The sequence below is a fragment of the Microtus ochrogaster genome, linkage group LG1 (assembly GCF_000317375.1).
Source record: "Microtus ochrogaster isolate Prairie Vole_2 linkage group LG1, MicOch1.0, whole genome shotgun sequence".
NCBI classification, from domain to species: Eukaryota; Metazoa; Chordata; class Mammalia; order Rodentia; family Cricetidae; genus Microtus; species Microtus ochrogaster.
The window spans coordinates 46103797-46124818 of record NC_022027.1 but is presented as its reverse complement, the minus strand read 5'-3'; the positions used below and the strand labels follow the sequence as shown (position 1 = coordinate 46124818).

The 21022-nt window shown below is 46.3% G+C and overlaps 1 protein-coding gene across 10 annotated transcripts in view; it reads right to left on the bottom strand.

Moving 5' to 3' along the window:
• The window catches only part of Sept11 (septin 11), a 122117-nt gene that overhangs the window by 21461 nt on the left and 79634 nt on the right, over positions 1-21022 (bottom strand). For all 10 annotated transcript variants that reach the window (XM_026785068.1, XM_005359511.3, XM_013350883.2 and 7 more), the window contains exons 2-4: positions 12639-12753; positions 7069-7264; positions 693-879 (exon numbers count right to left, since the gene is read on the bottom strand). In XM_026785068.1, the coding sequence (XP_026640869.1) occupies positions 693-879; positions 7069-7235 (354 nt within the window). In that variant the 5' untranslated portion in view covers positions 7236-7264; positions 12639-12753. The remainder of the gene's footprint in view (positions 1-692; positions 880-7068; positions 7265-12638; positions 12754-21022) is intronic.

Genomic DNA, 21022 nt, shown 5'->3' with positions numbered 1-21022 from the left:
TTTTTGTGGGCAGGGGGTGGATGGGTACAGCCAAAAACACATCCCAGGGCTTTGATCATCCAGTGAGAATCTCCACTGAGTGCCAGAGGGGCTCAGAGTCTGGGGGAAAGTACCACAGCTTAGTTTGTGGTTGTTCCTGATGCCTTTGTCATCCATTTCAGAACATAGTGTTTTCTGTTTATTTCAAAACAGAAAACTAAGTTAATTATAGACTTGGAATCAGATTATATCACGCCGACGGGCCCCCTTCCTTCAAGAGCTGTAGAAACAGAGGCTACAAACATGCCAGGCCCAGGGCCAAAAACGAAATGCAGACTTTATTTTCTTTTGAGACGAGTGCAGTTGAAAATCTAGAAGGCTGAGTGTCCTCAAGCAGGCAAAACATTAAAATCTGATATCACACTAAATTCAAATTATAGCCAGGGCTTTATAGGCCTCCAGGAGGGCAAATAAACTCCATGCTTATCTACCAGTCCCCGTCTCAGAACTAAGGAGAGTGCAGTGTGCTGGTTTTGTCTTCTCTTGACCAACACTCAGAAGAGGTTTTTAGGCACTTATCTCATTCGGACAACCTCTATCTCTGTAATCTAGGAAAGAAGAAAGCGTTAACAAAACCCAGCTACGTGCATTCCAGAAAATAACCTGGGTCCTTAGAGAAATAGCGCCAGAGTGGATAGAACTGCATCCAGTACCTTGCTGTCTAGCTTCTTCATGGTGACCAGGTCCAGGGACTTCAGAGAGTGGCCCGTGGGGGCGATGAAGTAAAGGCAGGCGTGAATCCTCGTGTCATGGTAGTTGAAGAGAGAGCGTTTAATTTTCAATTCCTCTTGCAAGTAGGCCTCAAACTGGGCATCAATATATTCCACTATAGGCTTGTAGCTAGAATGCAGAAGAACCATTTTTCAATTTTTTTAGTCTCAAAAAAAAATTTTTTTGCAGATTGGGGCAAAAGTCTTCTGGGAAACATGGGTGACTCACTCTGCCCTAAGAGCCAGGACCCAAGTTCTTGACCTTCCTGCCTCGACTCCCTTCCTGCCTTCCCTTTCTGGGTTCCAGCAGCACACAGCCATTGTACTGGCCCCTAGACATCCGTCCGCACGTGCCTCATGCCTCTGCTGGCAAGGTCTTTAGCTCGACCCTCTAAAACAATCCGTCTTAATAAAGTGATTCTGACAGCTTCTAATGCCTGCTTGGCATTGGTGCAGGGAAAGACACCAGCCTGCAACTTCAGAACAGGACATCGCTGTCCCCAGCTTTCCTCGGGTCCTCTGCACATCCCCTAGAGGCATGCAGGCTGAACTCTGCCTTCCCGAAAGTTCATCAAGACACTGAAGAGCCTGGGCAACTGTGATTTAAGATTCTGTCTGTCTTCTAACCATAACGTCTGTTCCCCGTCCTGCCACACCAAGTCACAGCTAACTCTGTCTTGGACGACTATGGACGAGTCTATTACCTGGCCATGAAAATCATCAACAGCCTGCCAGCAACACATTCTTCAGGAAGTAAGCAACAGGTCCATTAACCCTTTCAGTCTCTAAGGGAACCAATCAGAGGGACTCGGTTTTAGCAGCAAAGGCACAGATCTGTTAGGAACGGAGGCTTTACTTCTCTCCAGACTTACTTTCTGCTGTAAGTTTATAAGAACAGTTCAGTAGTAAGAAAACAAGTCTTTCAACGTCTAGATCCCAGACCCATAAATTAAACTGAAAGCTCCCACAGGACGCTACAAAACCTTACAGTGGGATGAAGCAGACGTCCCACCTCAGGAGAGCGGAAGGGAGCGCGTGCGTGCGTGAGTGCGTGCGTGCGTGCATGCGTGCGTGTATGTGTAGGTTAGAGGGCAACTTCAGGCACTGCTCCTCAAGAGCCATTCTCTTTTTTTGGGGGGGACAGGGTCTCTGGCTGGCTTGGGGCTTGCCAGGCAGGCTAGTAGCTGGCCACTGAGGACCAGGGATCCGCTGGTGTCTCCTCCCCAGAACTAGAATTACCAGCGCGCAGCACCACACGTGGTTTTTGGTATGTATTTCAGGAGGTGAACTCAGGTCCTCAGGCTTGAATAGCGAGCACTTATATGGAATGAGCCATCTCCACAGCCCCTTGTTTAGGTGTTTGGAGGCAAAATCTCGATAAGTAGCTAGCCTTGGACTTGCTATGTTGCCCAGGCTAGCCTCTGCTCAAACTTGTGGCATTCCTGCCTTAGTTTCCCGAGTGCCCGGACCACATGTATGTATTCCTACACTTAGCTACTAAACACTGCTCACTGTATTCCTTCTTTGATGATCTGATCATAATCCACTGGAAGAATGTAAACAGTCTCTCTACAGGCTTAACAAAAAAAGGTGGACTATGTCTCATCAATTAAAATTAGAACTGTGAAACCCCAATGCAAAGGATAGCGGTTAATAACGAGAATCTTTACCTTCTCAGTTTTGAAATATAGGTACAAATTACATAACAATACCCACATTCGATGACATTTTCAGGTAGTTGTGTAAGAGAATCATGGGTTCAGGTCAAAGTGCCTGCGCCCAAAAGCTAGCCAGCATCATAGTCACCAGCCCCGTGGCCTTGGACCAGTCCCTAAACCTTTCTGTGTTTCACTTTCCCATAAACAAGCCAAGCACCAAAATAACAGCTTGAGTAGATCCTGGTACACACTTCCAATCCTGGTACCAGGAGGCAGATGAAGGAAGACCGAGAGTTCAAGGCCAGCCTCAGCTGCGCAAGCCCCAGGCAAGCCTGGGCTACAAGAAACCCTGTCTTTAAAAAGGTAAAACAAATAAACCCAGAATGCAGTAAATCCAAGGAAAGTGGTTGGAGGTTTTTTTAAAGGAGGGGGGAAGAGAAAGCGCCCCAAGAACTCCACACCCTTTTCAGTACCCACTTCCCTAGTACTGAGCCCCACCCTATGGGGAAGTGGACAGCCCAGGAGGTCACCCATCATGTCTGGGGGGCTGAGCTGCAGGGTTTCCTAACTGGGGCAGGCTGTTCTTGTCAGCAGCCCCTTATCTCACCAAAAAGAAGATACTACCAATGTGTTCTTGCTTCCTTGTTTCTGAGTCTGGGCCGTCCCTGCCTTGTCTCAGGAGCAGTCCCAAGCTTGGTTCTGCTTTCTACTAATTTCTACTAATTGCCTCTGGTCTTAAGCCGCCTCCACGCTGGGGTGGAGTGGGGTGAGAACATGGTGGAGACTGCTTGGAGAGCTGGGATCCTTTGCTCTCTTTGTCCCTTAGGCCTCCTTTGCTGCTTCTACCAAACTCCTGCCAGCCCTTCACCCTCTCTTCCTCTGTGGTTACCCTGGAAAACCACATTTATTCTGACCATCCCTTCGATGACAAGCCACAGCCCTCTACCTCCAGCCCAGTCTTTCCGATGAGTTTTAGATCCCTGCATCCAACTGCTTATGAATCTTTCTGATGGGTCTTCTCTTCTACACCCCATAGGAGCCCTTCCTCTCTACTCGCTATGGTCAGCCTGTGGGTGCCAAACCTGGAGTTCAACATGCAGCCCCTTTCCTTCCCAGCCAAGGGTGAAATCTCCAGCTAGCACAAGGGAGCAAATGCCTATTCTGTGAAATAGAACTGTCCCCACCAACATCACTAGCTAAGTGCCAGGAGGCTTTTTAAAGCAAGGAGGAGGGAGAAAAAGGACCAAAAAGAAGAAAAGGAGAGAGGAAATGATATCATTCTAAACAAACAAAAGCCACTGAGCTCTCGGAGAACAATTTCCTTAGGCTAAAGTTTCGTTATGGGAATGAGACAATGAAGAGTTTCCTCTGGGGAAACAGGCCGGCCTGTGGTTGCTCTCTCCCCAGTCTCCTTGAAACAAGCAGCCCACTGTGTCTCAACCCCTTCCACTCTTCTCTGCACTCCCAGAAAGATAGAGCGGAACCTAAGTGCCTTTTGTCCCCATCGCTATAGAAAGAACACCTGTCTAGTTTTGTGCTGCCGAGTCCACCGTCTGGATTGCGGCCCTATCACGTGAGCGGGAGGTAGGAGAGAGAACAAAGAGGTTGCTATACTGAACACAATCTCCTTCTCAGGGACCATCCCTTCCACTATGCATTCTGCGCATACGCTAGCCATGAGGACACAGTGAAATGGGATGTGTTCGCCCTCAAATCGCAGGGAAAAGCCGTTCTCTGCGGATTTTTTCTATGATCATTCTTGCAACATGGCCAGTGGAAACGTGACCCCATTTCCCATGATTACTGTGTGACCATGTTTTCTCTCTTTTCTCGCTATCTGTTAACCAAAGACTGTTTTCCTTACCTCTGGGGGTCTCTGCCAGGAAGCTGACTAGAAACCTGAATTGGAAGGGCAAACACTGCCCTTCACTGCTGTTTCCTAACTATGGTGGAGACAGGGATTCTCTCGGTGGGCTGGACCGTCCACTTTCCAGGCAGGTATTACAGTTCATGGTAGCTCCCAAAGGTGGGGCAAACTAATCTGGTTCTAGTTAGGGAACAGGACTGTGCTGGCTCTTGCCTCTCCAGATCCCCTCCCCTCATGCCCCTCATGCATGAGTACAGACAGCCAGAGCAAGGAAGTCCTTAAACAAGACTTAAACATAACAGGAAATCCTCCCAGACCCCTCTTCCTGCCTCCTTCTAGCTAGCCAGGGCAGGGGCAGATAATGTTCCAAGAATGCCGACGCGTCCCAAGTCTATAAACACACTGGGACATTCCTGAGGCCCTGAATCTATGGTAGAAAAGCTTGCTTAATAGAAAAAAAAGATAAGCCTGACTTTGAGAAAGTGCATCCCTTCCTATAAGGTTACACACTGATGCAAAAATGCATATCCCACTTCCAATATTCTGATGGAAAGAGACTGTCCAGCAACTGCTTTTAAAGATAAGCCATTTAGGTTTATAGTCAATTGTCAACAATGCCTTTTGAGGCATGGGTCTAGAGCTTCAAAAGTCATTCAAAAAGGTTATGCAAGAGTTGTCAAGAAATTAAATAGGAAAAAATAATTGGTATCTAGGTTAGGTTAAAATCACACTTCCTGTCTTCGGAGTCTCCTTGGAAACTATTATTTGACCCATATGAGTCAGCTCATTTCTTAAAGAGGACTCCAGATGCAGAGATGAGGATCTGCATGTGCTAGCTTAGCTATTCGGCAGCTTGTTGCTGGCCACTGAAAACCAGTCTGAGGAGAAGTCTCAGTTAGAGTGAGGCACAAGGAAAACCAGGGGTGGTGTTGAGGCAATGTGGTCCTTCTGCAGATGTTAGACGGAGGCCGCTGCTCAGTCCTGTGGGAAGCCTGACAAGAATCCAGCCAGGGAACACATAAACACGAAATTCCCCAACTCCCAGAAGAAATCTATCCCACAAAGAGACAAGAGACAGGCTTTCCACTGAGCATAGTCCTGTACAGCACAGGGAACAGACGCTGGCTCTGTCTCCAGCTCCCACAATGCACCTGGCTCTGTCTCCAGCTCCCATAAATGCAAGTGTGCCCTTCTCCTGGTCCCCAGGATTTTCTCCTCATGTGTTGCACTTCACATTAAAATGGCCTTCAGACACAACCTCCCCACCACCACGGCTAGGTGCTGAAAGTCAGAGGGAGGTTAGACAGAGCCTGGGTGGCCCTTCCCCAGGGCAGTACAGATGGCCCTACTTTGATTATATGCAAACCAAGTCCTTTTCACTAAAGTAACAGTTGCCCATGTTACCACAGGACAGTGTCTACTGCGAGTGTTTAAAGTACTCTGCAGATAAAACAATAAAACAGACCGCATTGCTCAGCTAAAGAATGAATGACACATTTCTGTTAGGAACTGCGGTCCTTACTTCTACTGGGTACTGTTACAATGTATATAGATGACACGCATTCCTACACAAAAGATTTTAAATTCTACTTTACAGAATACATCCACAGAAATACACACGCCATTCTGAGGGAAGGATTTTTTTAAAACTCTGTCACAGACACATTTTGTAAGCAAAACATCCTACAACTGCTGAACATGAAAAGGAGTAAGACAGCCCCATAATGCCGTCACTATCCAAAAGGGGTGAGACAGCCCTATAATGCCATCACTATCCAAAAATGTGTCTAGAATCATCTTTGGGTCCGAGATGGTTTCGGCCTTCTTAAATCGCTTCTTGTACGAGCATAATTCCTGAAGGTCTAGAGGCCTCCACACTGAGAAGACAGGCAGTCTGCTACTGATGGAGACAGGGGAGGCATCCTAGGGCAGGCAGAATTCCCATACCCCCTGGAAGGACCATGAAATCTACATGGTCTGGCCTTGGTCTCGTGGTTTTCTATAAATTATAAGGCTGCCGTAGGCATGCTGGTAGAAATGAGGTTTTCTCTAATTGGTTTGGCCAACCTGCAAGGAAACCCACTTCACAGGGAAACTAAAGCAGGGGATTATGGACCAAAGACTCAGCTTAGTTTGAGAACAAGTGGAACATTTTAAACAGTTAAACATCTGAAGTGAAGATGGAAGACCAGGGTCACTGACCAAGAGGGGAGAGGATGTGGCCCTGAGGACAGTTAACATACACATCATGGCTCTCTGGCAAGTTCTAAGAATTAACAGTTTCCCTCAAAGAGGCAAACAGCCACTCGCGGGGAAGACCCACACTTCTGTGGCTTTACAAAGGGGCTGGGGTTTCCCAGAATAAAAACTCGCTGCAGTATTTTACAGTATAGCTTCAAGTCTATGTGATGAGTCAGAGCCCGATTTTAGGACCACACAGAATCCCCCGGTATTGAGCGACCTCTACTTGTGCACAAACCACCACGCCAAATGCTTTTAAAACATTTCACTTCTTTAGTAAGAGTTGTTTCCCCACACAGACACAGGAATTTGTAGTATAAATTACCTAGTTAGGTAATCCTCTCTGCACAGAGGAAATTTTAATTCATTCCGTTGATCCAAATTCCGCATTAGGCTCAACTCCCTGACCCCCAGTTGTTATTCAGACACTCTTTGGTAATTCTGTAGCCAGAGTCTTCTTGTAGGACTCTGAATGGGTCTGGGATGGAGCTTCCTTCCTTGAACTGCCTCTCTCCTGACCCATGTCTACAGCTACAAAAATCTTCAGACATACCTGTCATCTTTATTAATCTGATCTCCAAATCCCACCGTGTCGACAATGGTTAGCTTCAGCCGTACATTGCTTTCCTGAAGTTCGTAACTTCTGGCTTTTAACCGGACACCTGGCTCATTGTGAGTAGCGGGGTCACTTTCAAACTTGGTGTTGAATAAAGTGTCCATCAACGTGGATTTGCCAATACCCGTCTCACCTATATAACCACGAAAAGAAAACCAAAACTGGGTTAGGAGGGGAGGGCAATATTCCTGGAAATTCTACTGTGACTCCCATAGTTCTTTCTATGGATGGTCTATGGACTGAACACTTCTTTAGGAAAGCCTCTAAATCTATCAACTATTCGGCAGAAGAGGGCTTGAAGTCACAGATCAGGATATTTTCTAGTAGCCAGGCCTGATGGTGCAGACTTCCTATCCCAGCAACACAGGAGGCTGTGATAGCAGAGTTACACGTTGAACAGCTGAGGAAGACTGCCTCAGAATAAAAAGTAAACAGAAATGGCTAGGGATACAGCCTAGTGGCAGACCCGCCTGGCACACAAGAGGCCCTGGGTTGGAAAAAAGGATATTTCTAACCCCTAGATAGTCAGTACCTGTGAGTCTGCCTATGGCCACTTTGTATACCACAAGGATAAAAACTATCTCTTTTTCTCCTGAATCAGCCTGAAAAGATTATTATCAAGGAAAGATACATTAGTGGATTTAATGTTTAAAAAATGTATATGTTTCAAAACAACTCTTTGATAACAATAATCACCAAAGTTGCTACTTTGTGCCAGGCCCAAGATAGGAGGTCCCACACAGTCTCTCATTTTTTCTCCCCGTTCCCCCATCACCTAGGCACTGGAGTTTCCTGCACTGGCAGACAAGGCACTAAGGCTCCGAATATCTTTCTTAAAGTCACAGTGTAAAGTGGCAGAGCCAGAGTTCAAACCTAGTGTCTATGGTCCTAGTGTTCACAGTTATTCTGATTATCTATCTGTTATAGCTATGGCTCGGCATCTTTGCCGATTTCTCTGCTCTCCCCGCCCTTTCCCCTCCTCTCTACTGAGCTGAAAGCAAGATAACAAATACTAGTTTACAGATTTCATGGCCACAATTGTGATGATATTTTAAGCATGACTTAAAGCAACGGCTCTATTGATTTACAGAGCTATTTCAAGCCAAGGCTGCGTGCCAGGCTCCTCATAGGCACAAAGCAGAGGGAAGGGCACCAAAACAACTGCACCAGGCAGGGAGAGCCAAATATGAAGCCGGGATGAACTGAGGATTGTAAACCTCCAGCTTAGGACCAAGCAAAATCTCTCATAACTTCGGTTCATCTATTCCATCCCGGAGCTATGGGACAGGGAACTGAGCCTGTCGCTGCCCATGCACTGCTGAGGCTGAGGGTGCTGTCATGATTAGCAAGAGGAGGAGGGAGCAATCAAGACGTCATAAAATGCACCTTTTCAATGCAGTCAGCAGAATGTCCTCTTAGACTCAACGTCTATCAGCCCCCCAGCAATCCCTAACCCCGACCTGGCAGCCCTTCCTGCAGTCCTGTCTCCTGAAGGAAAGCTGGAGTCATTTTTCAGATGGTGAAAGCCCACAGGGAAAGGAGAAATTCTGGAATCCATAGCCTTACGGCAACTCTCTCACAATATGGACAAAACTGAGCAAAGAGAGCTTTTACATTGTCGTAATCTTTGCTTCTCGACACAATGTAAGATAAAGTGGGATGGAGCTTTCTGGTTTGGGCCTTTTCTGAAGCGCAGCCTGATGTGGCTTGCCACTTAGCATTGATTCCTTTCTTCAATAAAAAGTTGCTCAAGTGCATTTTCCTTACCCTGTAACCTTCCCAGTGTGTCCCTGATGGGTAGAATTTCCTCCCTCATCAGCCCTCAGCCAGCCAGTATTTTTCCAGTGCCTACTATGTACTTAGCCCTGTGCCAAGCTCTAGGAATATAACAATGAACTAGGCTGATACGGTGTTCTCTCATATCTTAGAATCTGGTCTAGAATGTAACTAAATACCAACCGGACATTGCTAAGGGCGAGCTAGGGGACTATCATTTGAAGCGCCTGCGACAGCCACACTGTGCTCCTGAGCAAGACCACACCTTCTCCCCTGTGACCTCGTGAGTTGCCACAGAAAACAGGACAACGTCTTGGCCGCTGACCCAAAGACAACCACAGAAGCCCGGCGGCTACAGCGCTGCATAGGAGAGTCATCCAAGTAGAGCGCTTCTCAAGAAGAGACAGTCAGCACACTGTCATGGCAAGAGATGTAAACAGGCCGAGATGACAAGGGAGGGAAGGCTACGAACTCATGGAGATGAGAACAGGTTGATACAGAAGGGCAATACTAGATGTGGAGTTATAAAGCTGGTGTTTGAGGACTCAGCATCCTAATGAGGATAGGTGTGGGGATGGCAGGGTGCACAACAACAAACTGTTGACAGCTTGCACCTCGGCTATTGCCTGGATGTCGCTCCAGATGGCTCTGCGTCTGGCTGGATAGTATTTGAGACCAAGTTTCCTTACTTTGCTGAAAATGCATTTTCTTGTGCATAGTAACACACACACACACACACACACACACACACACACACACCAGTATAAAAAAACATAAGCCAGTCTGCTTCTTCATGAGTGGCCCTTCCCAAGCCCATGATTCCCTTCCTCACAAATTAGCCACGAGCAAAACAAAATTACTGTGTGATAGACACAGATAAGAAGGAGCAGTCTCCCCATAAGAGACTCAGACTGTGCTGGGCAGCCTGCTGGTGGCAGTGCCCACTACCGTGCGCACGTGTCACGCAGGGACTATTTGGGTCCCTGAAAACTGTCCCTGCAGGACACCAGCAAAGAGGCAAGCAGGGCCCCTACCCCAGAAGTTTCCAGCATGTCAAAGGTTGTCATAGAGTGACTTATTTCTCTCTCACGTTTCCCTGAGGGCAGCAATAAAACTTCCACTTACAAGGCAAGGATTCTACCCGAGACCGCAATTACTCTTTCCTTTTACTAGCTGAGGATGCTCGTGCCATTTGGGGATGCCACCCATCATCGTTCTAAAAAGATACGGCTGTTGAGTGATCGTCTACATTAAGGTGGAAACTGTGAACAATTAGCATTCCGGACCCTACTTACAGCACAAAGTTAATCAACTGGTTGCAAAAACCACTTTCCTCTAAATGTCCAAGTGTTGGCTTCCCAGGTCTGTGCTCTCTCTGCGCTTTTAAGGGCTGTAAATAGATGCAGCAACATTAACCAAGGTTGGTTCACCAAGAGCAGTTATGGGACGCGGCAGCAGGAAGGGTCACAGAACCAAGAGGGGTTTGTCCTTTGCAGTTCTGGGGTCCTGCTCAGGCTCCACAAGTGCTCCATCTCGTAGCTAACTGTTCACACGTCTTTTGTTTGTCTCATATTTTTGAGACAGGGTCTCATGGCATAGCCCTGGCTGGCCTTGAACTCTGTAGATCTGCAGACCTTTGCCTCCCAGAGTGCTGGGACCCAAGGCATGTGTTATCTCTTGTTTTGACAAGGTCTTGCTTTGTAGCCTAGGCTGGTTTTGAACTCACTATATAGCACAGGTAAGCCTCAGACTTGCAATCTCATGCCTCTGCCTCCCAAGCGTAAGGCTTAGAGGCCCACACCACCATGCCTAGCACAGGGGAGATTTTCAATACACTGGCTGTACCTTGAAGCTCCCCTAAAGCAAAACCATGTCTTTTTTTCCCCTCCTTTCTAAAAAAGATTTACTTTTATTTGATGTGTCTGAGTGTTTTGCTTGTATGCTGATTGTCTTAGTTAGGGTTTCAATGCTGTGAAGAGACACCATGACCACAGAAACTCTAATAAAAGAAAACATTTACATTTAAGTGGGGCTGGTTTACAGCTCAGAGGTTCAGTCCATTATCATGGTGGGACACGGTGTCACGCAGGCAGGCATGGTGCTGGAGAAGGAGTTGAGAGTTCTACATCTTGATCCAAAGGTAACAGGAAGTGAACTGGACTAGGCATAGCTTGAGCATAGAAGACCTCAAAACCCACAGTGACACACTTCCACCAACAAGGCCCCACCTTCTAATAACCCTCCCTATGAGGTGTGGGGGGGGCATTACATTCAAAGTGCCACCTGATTGATTAACAGACAATCTACTAGGGACAGGACTCTGTAGTGGGAGGCTGCTTGTTCCCTTCTCAGCCACACAGACCCAAAATAATCACACAGAAACTGTATTATAACACTGCTTGGCCTATTAGCTCAGGCTTCTTGTTGGCTAGCTCTTATATCTTAAATTAACCCAATTCTATTAATCTGTGTAACGCAACGTGGTTGTGGCCTATCGGTATGAGGTGCCATCCAGTGTCTGTCTGTCTCCACATCAGTCCTGCATCAGTCGATTTCTGTTACTATAATAAAAGGCCTGAGACAGAATAATTTTATAGAAAGTGTGTTTAGCTCACATTTGTGGAGGTCTGAAGGCATGGTGCCAGCCTCAGTTTGGTGCTAATGAGGATCTAATAATGGCAAATGTCATGACAACATGGACATACATACAACATGGAATACATATGAGAGAGCTCATGGCCAGACAGAAAGCCAGAGGCTGAGGAATGGCCAGAAAAAAAAAATCCTGTCATGCCCTCTCAGAAGGTCAGGCACAGAGACACAGGAGAACCACTCTCCTCCCTTCTGAAGGCAAAACCTAAGTGTCTGTCACAGACGGCCCATTCTTAAAGGTCCTGCAACGTCTCAATACTGACACCCAGCCTAGGTCCCCAGCACATGAACTCAAACCACAGCCAAATTGTAGTGAAAAGAAATCTGGAAAACTTGAAGGATCACACTCCATCTTGGAAGTATATCCAGATTTATTATGGTGTGAGAAAAAAATTAAAGCATGGAAACAGCATGATCCTTTGTGTAAATCAAAACACCTGTCACCTGTGAGCGGTCCTTATCTGTCCAGGGTGTGGGGCTCCACACCCCTTTCCCTTCTGGTAAAGCCTTTCTTTCCTTAGGGAACCACTTGTGGTTTGGAGTAGATGGACCTCCACTCCCAGCCAGGCTGGGCATGTGACCCTAGGAATCCACTGCTTAGAGTAGCGGTTCTCACCTTTCCTAAGGCTGAGATCTTTTAACACAGTTCCTCATGTTGTGCTGACCCCCAACCATAAAATTATTTTTGTTGCTACTTCATAATTTTGCTATTGTTATGAATTATAATGTAAATATGATATATGACCCCCCAAAGAGGCCGTGACCCACAGATTGAGTCACTGGGTTAGAGGCTTTTCCAGTACATACCAGAGCTCCCTCAACTTCCTATAGTCTAGTGAGGGTTCAGTGCCTGCTCTCCACAAAAAAATGACAATTTTTTTTTATAACAAAATAAGACTGACCAGCTGCATGACCACAGGACAGAAATAAAGACAATTTGAGTACCACCACAAAACTGCAAAACACTTACCAAATATAGCTGGAGGAAACAGGGAAGCGGGATAAACTATCATCCGCCTGCCCCAGAAACACGCCCCCTTCGTGAGGGGACATGAACAAGAGGGGACACCTTCACTTACCCACACACAGGATGTTGAAACAGAATCCTTGAGAGGTGGATTTGTTGACCAGCTGGTCAGGAAGACTGTCGAATCCGACGTGGCCTGAAAGTGATAAGTTGCGTAGCTCTTCATTCTGGAAGTGAAGAGGAGACACGTTTGAGAGACCTGATCTACATCACCAGACGTGACTGCCGCGATCCTCGTGACACAGAGAGATGTCCTGGTGTCCATGCCTTCCCTGGCTTCTTCACTACCAACTCCAGGACCTCCCACTCTTGCAGCCTCCCCAGGGGCTGCGTTCCTTGCATTAAGTGGACGGGTCCAGGAAACAGGAGCTCCTACAAGTGGCTAGTTCACACATGCAATGGTTGACAACACAAACATTTAATAGCTCCCATCATTCGAGAGAAACATCCCGTTTATCTTCTACACGTGCAAACATTCTTCCAGACGCACAAGGGGGCTCCGAGATGCTCACAGCAGAAGATATAGATAGAGGGTTACAATCAAAGGACGCTGTTGTAGCCACCATAACACAAAGTACTTAAACTCTCAACACACAAAACCGTCCCATCTCCTCCATGTACTGTCCAGACATAGTGGCGCTTCTTCACGCGGGCTCTGCACACACTGAACCTCCTCAGGGTGGACTGGCGGGGGCTGGGGGGAGGCATAAGAGTTAGAGACTCATCTGTCCTGGATGACAGTGTTGACCATTTCCACAACTGTGAGCACGTCTCATGGGCATTAGAGACCAACCATGAAGGTTTTCTTTCAGCAGAAACAGAACTTGCCGGTGATCAATCAATCACAGGACCTTAGGCTCTTCAAGTCCGGAGGTGAACATGAAAAGCCTCCTGGGAGACAAGACTGCTGGTGTTCCAGCTATGTCACCAACGGGCTCTGTGTTCAAAATACTCAAAGGGGGTGAAGAAACAAGCTTCACTGTTTGACTTACTGATGTATTTATGTATCCCCCACCCCCCACCAATGTGTGGCCTGAGATCTGTCTTGATTGGCTTCCTTGATCACACTCCACATTATTTTTTGAGACAGGGTCTCTCACTGAGTCTTGTACTCATCAAATAGGCTGGGCCATCTGGAACCCAGCTGTCCCCGAATCTGGCACTGTAGACACACATCATCACTCCTGGATTTTTACATGGAGGCTGGGGTTCTGAACTCAGGTCCTCATGTTTGTTCGACAGGCACTTTACAGAATGAGTTATTTCTCCAGCCTCACAGTTTCTTTCTTTTCTTTTCTTTTTTAGTAAAAAGGCTTTGCACAATCACTTAGTCAATAATTTTTAAAGATTTTTTATTCTACTTTTATATTGTGGGATTATGAGTGTGATAATAATATAACCCAAACAGGCTCCATTCTCAAATTTCTTTGGCTACTCCATGGGCATAGCAATGTGACTCCTTAAGGCCAGGACTGATAAACTGTAGTGGTTTTGTGAACACTAGACTGGTACATAAAATTCTGACTTTTATGAAATAAACTGAAAACTCAACCCCCTGCCTTTATGGTAGCAGCTGCAGGTTTGGTCAATGGGACAGAGAACAGATGTCATTCTATGAATAGTTTTCCTTGAAACCTGCCAGCAATAAACATAAGACCAGAGAGCAAGCTCTTAGCCTTGAGGGGAACAACACGGACCACAGCACAGCAAACAGCTTTGCACACAGGCCCAGAGGGACAACTGTCCCAGAGGATGAGAATGAGCTAGCATCCAACAGTGCCGGACTTTCAACCCCAGTCCTTGTGCCTGCCCCTTCTTTTCAGATACCTCAAAAGTTCAATCATAGGTATTTTTAGGGTGTTTACCACATCCGCCGAGTCGTGGGGGAGGAGCGTGTAAAGTCAGTTCTAGATTATATTTAGAAATGTTTCCATAGCAGCTGTGTGGTGGCTCCCGGGCACTAGGCTTGGAGAAGCCACCATACCAGCCTTCAGTCCTGCCCAACTGCACACATGAATGGTCCCAGAGATGGAAAAAGACAGGCAAACACGCGAGCCTATGCTTCCTCGACTGTCAATCACAATTTTAACTTCCAGGGGAAAAGCCAGGCTTGATGCTATGAATTCTGGCTTGCTGGATTTCTAGATAACCAATATCCACCCATAAACCAATCCCAGGAAGGCACCGATTGGTAATTATAGCTCTCTTCCCAGAGTCCAGAGCTTGGAATCTCATATTCTCACCGTTACCCAAAACACGAGAAACCACCCACATACCGAGTATTTTTATCCCCATTGAAAACCACACACGAGTTGCAGGGTCATAAAACATTCTGGTCTTGAAAGCTTTGAAATTTAAAGCATGCTCTTCGTCCTTAGAGTGTCTTGTGAGATATTTAAGATTTTAAATGTACTTTGAAATTTTATAATTTAAACCAAATTCTTCCCAGTGTTAAAGAAGAGTCACTGCCCATCAGTGCGCAGTGAGCAAAAAGGAAACAGGAAGTTCTTCGCCAGCTCCACAACGGGACGCAAGAGTGACTAGTGACTAAAGGGCCAGCTGAGAAACTCACCTGGTGACTCAGACAACTAAAAGGAAGCTCCACTCCCAGGCTTTCAGGACACCCACCTAAGAACTCACTCTCCAAGACACGCAGTCCCTTCTGATTCTAGAGACCCAAGTCTCAAAGAACTGCATATATTCCCACAGACCAACACTATCACACATCTGGAAATGACTCCTGAATTTCATCCACACAACCCGCTGTTTGCCTGACTTCAGTTCTGAACTGGGATTGGAGGGGGAGGAGGTAGTCCTCTTGGGTTTTCCTATCTATATTGTAAATTGATACAACACTGCAAGCCTACCCCTCCCATCCTTAACTCGCCCTTCCCCAGAATTCCCTGTTTCTCTCCGTGTTAAGAAAAATCTTAAGATGGGCATCTCTGCCGACGCAAAATAATTCCAATCAGACCAGATTAGACTGAACCAAAAATGCCCACGTTTAATAACTGCCACACTCCCAGGTGGATCAGGACAGCATGGCAGGGAGAGGAGCCCATGCAAACCCTGTAGACAACGTTCCTTTTTTGCCTGGGTGAGTGGTCCTAACCCTCCCGGGAGAGGGGGTCAGCGCTTGGCAGGCTGGGAGTTGGAGTCCGGACCAAGGCAATTCCCAGGCCAAGGGCTGGGGTGCCGCTTCCAATCATCCCAGACTTCTTGGATATAGGGGTGTCAGAGGGCTGGGGTCTCATTTTCAATCAAACACCCACCACTGAGACCTCAAGTCTCACCAGAGATACTTCCTCTCTCTCAGCCTCCCCTGGCTTCTGGGCCCTGATTCTATCCTTCTCTAACCCTTTCTTTCTACCTGGATGCCAAAGGGGTCTCAGTACCCCCAGGTTCCCTCCAAACTCCCTGCCATCTGAAGGCTGTGCAGGTCTCCATTCTTCCTTGATCTACATCTCACCAGGAAGTACTTGGCACCTTGATGAGTCACTTTCCGAGCCTGGAGCAAACCCAGGTACCTTCCCACTAGAGAATAGTGATTCCCATTTCCTCTGACCTACAAGGGCCTCATAGCTCTAATACAGACACGGCCATACCTTACGGGCTCCACTGAAATGTTACAGCCAAACTTACCTTTATTAGGAAATCTTGGGGAACATTTTGAGTAAACATTGCCATTTCCAATAAGAAGAAACTTCTGATGTTCTATGGCCATTATACCAACTAACATATCATAGTGGTATGTTCCAGAAGTGCTCTAAACAGAAACAAACTGATGCTGTTCTTCTCTCTCCTCTCTCTCTCTCTCTCCTCTCTCTCTCTCTCCTCTCTCTCTCTCTCTCTCTCTCTCTCTCTCTCTCTCTCTCTCTCTCTCCTTTTTTGAGACAGGGTTTCTCTGTGTTGCCCTGGCTGTCCTGGAACTTGCTCTATAGACCAGGCTGACCTAGAACTCGGCTCTGCCTCGCGAGTCCTGGGAGTAAAGGCATGTGCCACCACTGCCTGCCCTGATGCTGTTTTCTTAACAACTGCATAAAACAGCTGCTAACACCCAAATTCAATTTATAAGTGAAGAAACAGAGGCAGAGAAATCAGTAATTTACTCAAGGCCGCACAGCTACTGAAGCTGAAAGACAGGAGTTTGAATCAAGAAGTCAGCACCTAGGGGCAGAGGCCGTGCACTTGGCCTTCACCGTGTGGGCTGATCTACGATGCTGCCAGGCAGCCTTGAACACTGCGAAGCCTTCAGCTACTACAGACATCCAGTATGTTAAGATGACAACAACAAAAATCCTCTAAAATCCTGGTTCTTTGGCAACTATAAAGGCTGGAAATTGAGAATTGGAATGGGCAACCTATTCCCGGGATACTTCCACTGCCCTGGCAAAGTCAACACACTTTGATTTCTGCAGCCATGGCAAATGAAGCCTGTAATAGAGGGCTTAGTTTTAACCATTTTCGAAACAAAAGTAGCAACAGGAAGCCACTAAGTAAGTGCTTAGAAGACCTTAATTGATTTAATGCCCCCCTTGCTAATCTAGCTAGTGAAGATTTGTTACTAGGTGAATTCCACAGCCCACTCCATCCTTAATGGAGCTGTAACCCAACTTGATCATACAAAATAGCCAGTTTTTAATTTGATCATTTCGTTTTTGTCTTTTTAGAACATGTCTTTTTGAATATAATTATTTGTTCACCTAAAAGTGCTACTAAAAGTGTGTTGTTTTGCTACTCACTGATAAGCACTGTTCCCTGATCTAAGAAGCCTTACAATGTAGACAGGCCATACTAAACACAATACTATTGAGGATAAAAACAGGGGGACACGGGAAGGGAGAAGTAACTTTCAGCTGCAGAAATCTGGGGCACCATAGGAGGTCCCCTGAATACATCACTGAGACAAGCATGTAGCTTGTAAGAACAGTTTTAAGCGAAAGCTACGCATGTCCATGAGGTCAACCAGTGGCCAGGTGTGATGTCCCACGCCTTTAATCCCAGCACTAGGAAGGCAGAGGCAGGAGGATCTCTATGAGTTCAAGGCCAGCCTGAAAAAAAAAAAAAGAGAGAGCAACTGGCAATGAACGTACATCCTAAGTTTATAATCTGAAGTTTTTAAGAGATGTCCCGCTGACTTCATTATTGAAACAATATAAAACAGCTTATATAAGAATTATATAAGAATGGGGACCTTAATCCCAGCATTTGAGAGGCAGAGGTAAGTGAATCTCTATTCAAGCCAGCCTGGTCCACAGTGTGAACTCTAGGACAGTTACAAAGAGAAACCCTGTCTCGAAAAACAACAAAGAAACAAAAAAGAATGTGTATCAACACCTAGTTGTGAGCATCTCTCTAAACTGCATTCCACACCCTGCCCTGTGCATCCTTCCATCTGGATGTCAACTCTGGGCTTTTTGTCATCCTGCTCTGCAGAGTGAACCTGTGGAACAGTTTAGAGAGACGCTCAGAACTAGGTGTTGGGATACATTCTTTTTTGACAGACCTGGGTTTGAATCCCAGCCCTTTTTCCAACTTGCTTTCTGTCTTTGTTCTCTCCCCAATAAAAATGCAGCTCTTGGCAGGGCTGCATTTAATGGTCTTCAGGAAACAAGAGTTTCCTTCTCCAAGTGAGGGAGGAGGAAGAGACAGCTCCAATTCTAAAATCTGAAATGAATTAGCTCCGTGATGGCTGTTAGACATTGCAGGAGAAACTAATCGGCAAAGCTCTTGGACTACAATAAGTTAAAATCACCCCAGAAGAGCAGAGTGAACAAAAAGAAGGCAGGAGAGAGGCTGAGGACTCTGGAGTAGAGAGGCAGCTCCGTTACAAAGCTGGAGGAACATGGAGGATGCATTCCCATTTGCAGAACCAGAGTTAAACAGCATCAACAGCTCCAAGGCTAGAAACCATTCTGCATCCCCACCCTCTCCCCTGCTTCTATTTTAATCCATCCCAGACTCTGGAAATTAACAAGCTTGATGCACCCAGATGGACTCTATTCTCCACATTCCAAGTGACAGACCCTTATTTTACTTTAAAGCCAAACAGTTGAGCATCAGATGTGGTTAGCAGAGTAGCCTGTACCCTCTGATCCTTATCAGTGGGCGGAAGCAAGAGAGTGCGTTGCCAAGGTGATGTTTTGTTACAATTAAAACAGAATGAGATTATGAAAGCAAGGTAATTTTTACCTTTAAGGTCAAGGAAGGTTTCCACCTCTTACATATAAATTTTATTTGTGATATAATTTATGTCTTCAGAGAGCACGCTGGAGATTTTTGTGTACAGGAAAATCTTGCCATAGCCCCAGTTTGTGCACAGTAAAACATAGTGATCCAGCTGTAAAATTAAGTGATTTAATTTAGCCAAACCCTCTAAGTAGAGTCTCCGGTCCTATCTCCAATTCTAAGGGTTCCTTTGCCTGGAAACAAGAGGTGCCTAAGTCCACAACTGTCACTTGAGGAAAGGCAAAACGGAATAAACTCCAGGGAGCACTGTTCTGATTGCCAGATCAAGACAGCTTCTTTAGGGGCTGGAGAGATGGCTCAGTGGTTAAGAGCATTGCCTGCTCTTCCAAAGGTCCCGAGTTCAATTCCTGGCAACCACATGGTGGCTCACAACCATCTGAAATGAGGTCTGGTGCCCTCTTCTGGCCTGCAGACATACACAAAGACAGAATATTGTATACGTAATAAATAAATAAATATTTTTTAAAAAAAAAAGACAGCTTCTTTACAAGAGATGGTGACTGAAGAGTCTGTCAGTCATCCTGGGATACTACAACCAATGGAGACAGTGTGTGTGTGTGCACACATGTGCACATGCATGCATTTCTCCACCCGAACTTCTCATTTCTGCTTGTTTTCCTGCAGTTAGTATCAATTAGTCAATAGTTGTAAGGTTAAGATCCCAGGCACAGCGGAAGGAGAGGAAAGATGAATAAGGAGGAGGGGAGGGGGAAGGAAGAGGAAGGAAAAGATGAAGGAGGCAGGAAGGAGGGGGAGAGGAAGAGAAGAAGAGTTTCCACCCCCATCTTCTCAATTGTCCTTTCTACTGTTTCCTGTGTCTGCAGTCCCTCAAAGAAGTTTTGAAAAGGCCCCCAGTAGCCATGTGTGAGTTGGTTATCTGTTGTCCGGGACCAGAGTGAATCTTTATTGACATGTTCATTCATCTGGCACTACACACACAGAGTAGAAATTTGTGCTAGACACCATCTAAACACTAAGTGAAAATGCAGAGCGCTCCCACCCTGTGAAATGTGTCAGCCTAGAAGCAGGTGGGTGCTAGTCAAACAGCCACAAAGGTATTGTACGCTTACTGAGTCCCAGCATGTGCATAAGCCAGCGCGCGCATAAACCGTTGCTAAGTGCCCAGGATCTGCTGGTGGGGAAACAGCACCTGTAACTGTGGAGCCATACCGCAGTAGAGGGAAACCCTGTGTTAATCAAAAAGTTGAAAATAAGGGATGCTTTGCAACTTTGTAACTCACGTAACAAAGACTTCAGGTAAATTCGCCAGCCTACCTACCATATGTAGAAACATGTATAAATACCCAAGTTCTTCTGAATACTAAGTAAGCAGTTTACTGCAACAGAGTCAAGTGCTGGCTATATACTTTAGGCTGTCTAGTCAGTGAACACCACGAGTCTCTCTGGGAAGAGGTATGATGGATGAGAGGAGGCAGAAGAGGTCATACGAACAACTTCAAGCAGAGCACAGACGTACCCATACGACAGCATGAATGGAAAGCACAGGTAAGTAGGGCATTTTCCTAATAAACATAGACAGTATGTTCCTTTGCTGTCTCTCCTCCCCCAGGAGAGGGGAGGAGAGGAAACTTCTTCATTTTAAGAAGTTTCTATTTGATGGTTCTGTTGCAGGAGGACAGATAGATATGTCACCCGGCTGAAGAGAAAATGCAGATTCTCTTGCAAAATGTGACTACGCCACCTCCCAGCACCTGAAGAAATCCTGACCTCACAAACTGCCCAAGAGCTCAATTTCCCCCAAGTACTCTAACTCAGCATTTCTGTAAACACGTGCCCTTATCAACTACAACCCAGAGAGAACCGAGTCGGTCTCAGATTCTCTTCTTAAGAGAGACCGGCGTGTAGATGAGATCTGTGCTCAGTTCCCAAGCCAAAGGGAAAGCAAGGGAATGCGAGTTACTGACCCAAACCACAACTATGAGCCCACACGGAATCCTTTCAATCTGAGGCATTGTGGGCCGACTTTCAAAAATACAAACATCTCAGGCTTCTCATTACCACTGAGGGTCACATTCCTGAAGGATGATTTGGATAACACTTACAAGTCTGCTTGTCATCTATACCATGAAATCCAAAGGCTGGAGCCAAGAAAATTCCCAGGGAAACTGTTCCACACACACAGCAGGATGAGCTAGAGAGAAGGGAGGGAGGGAGGGATGGAGGGAG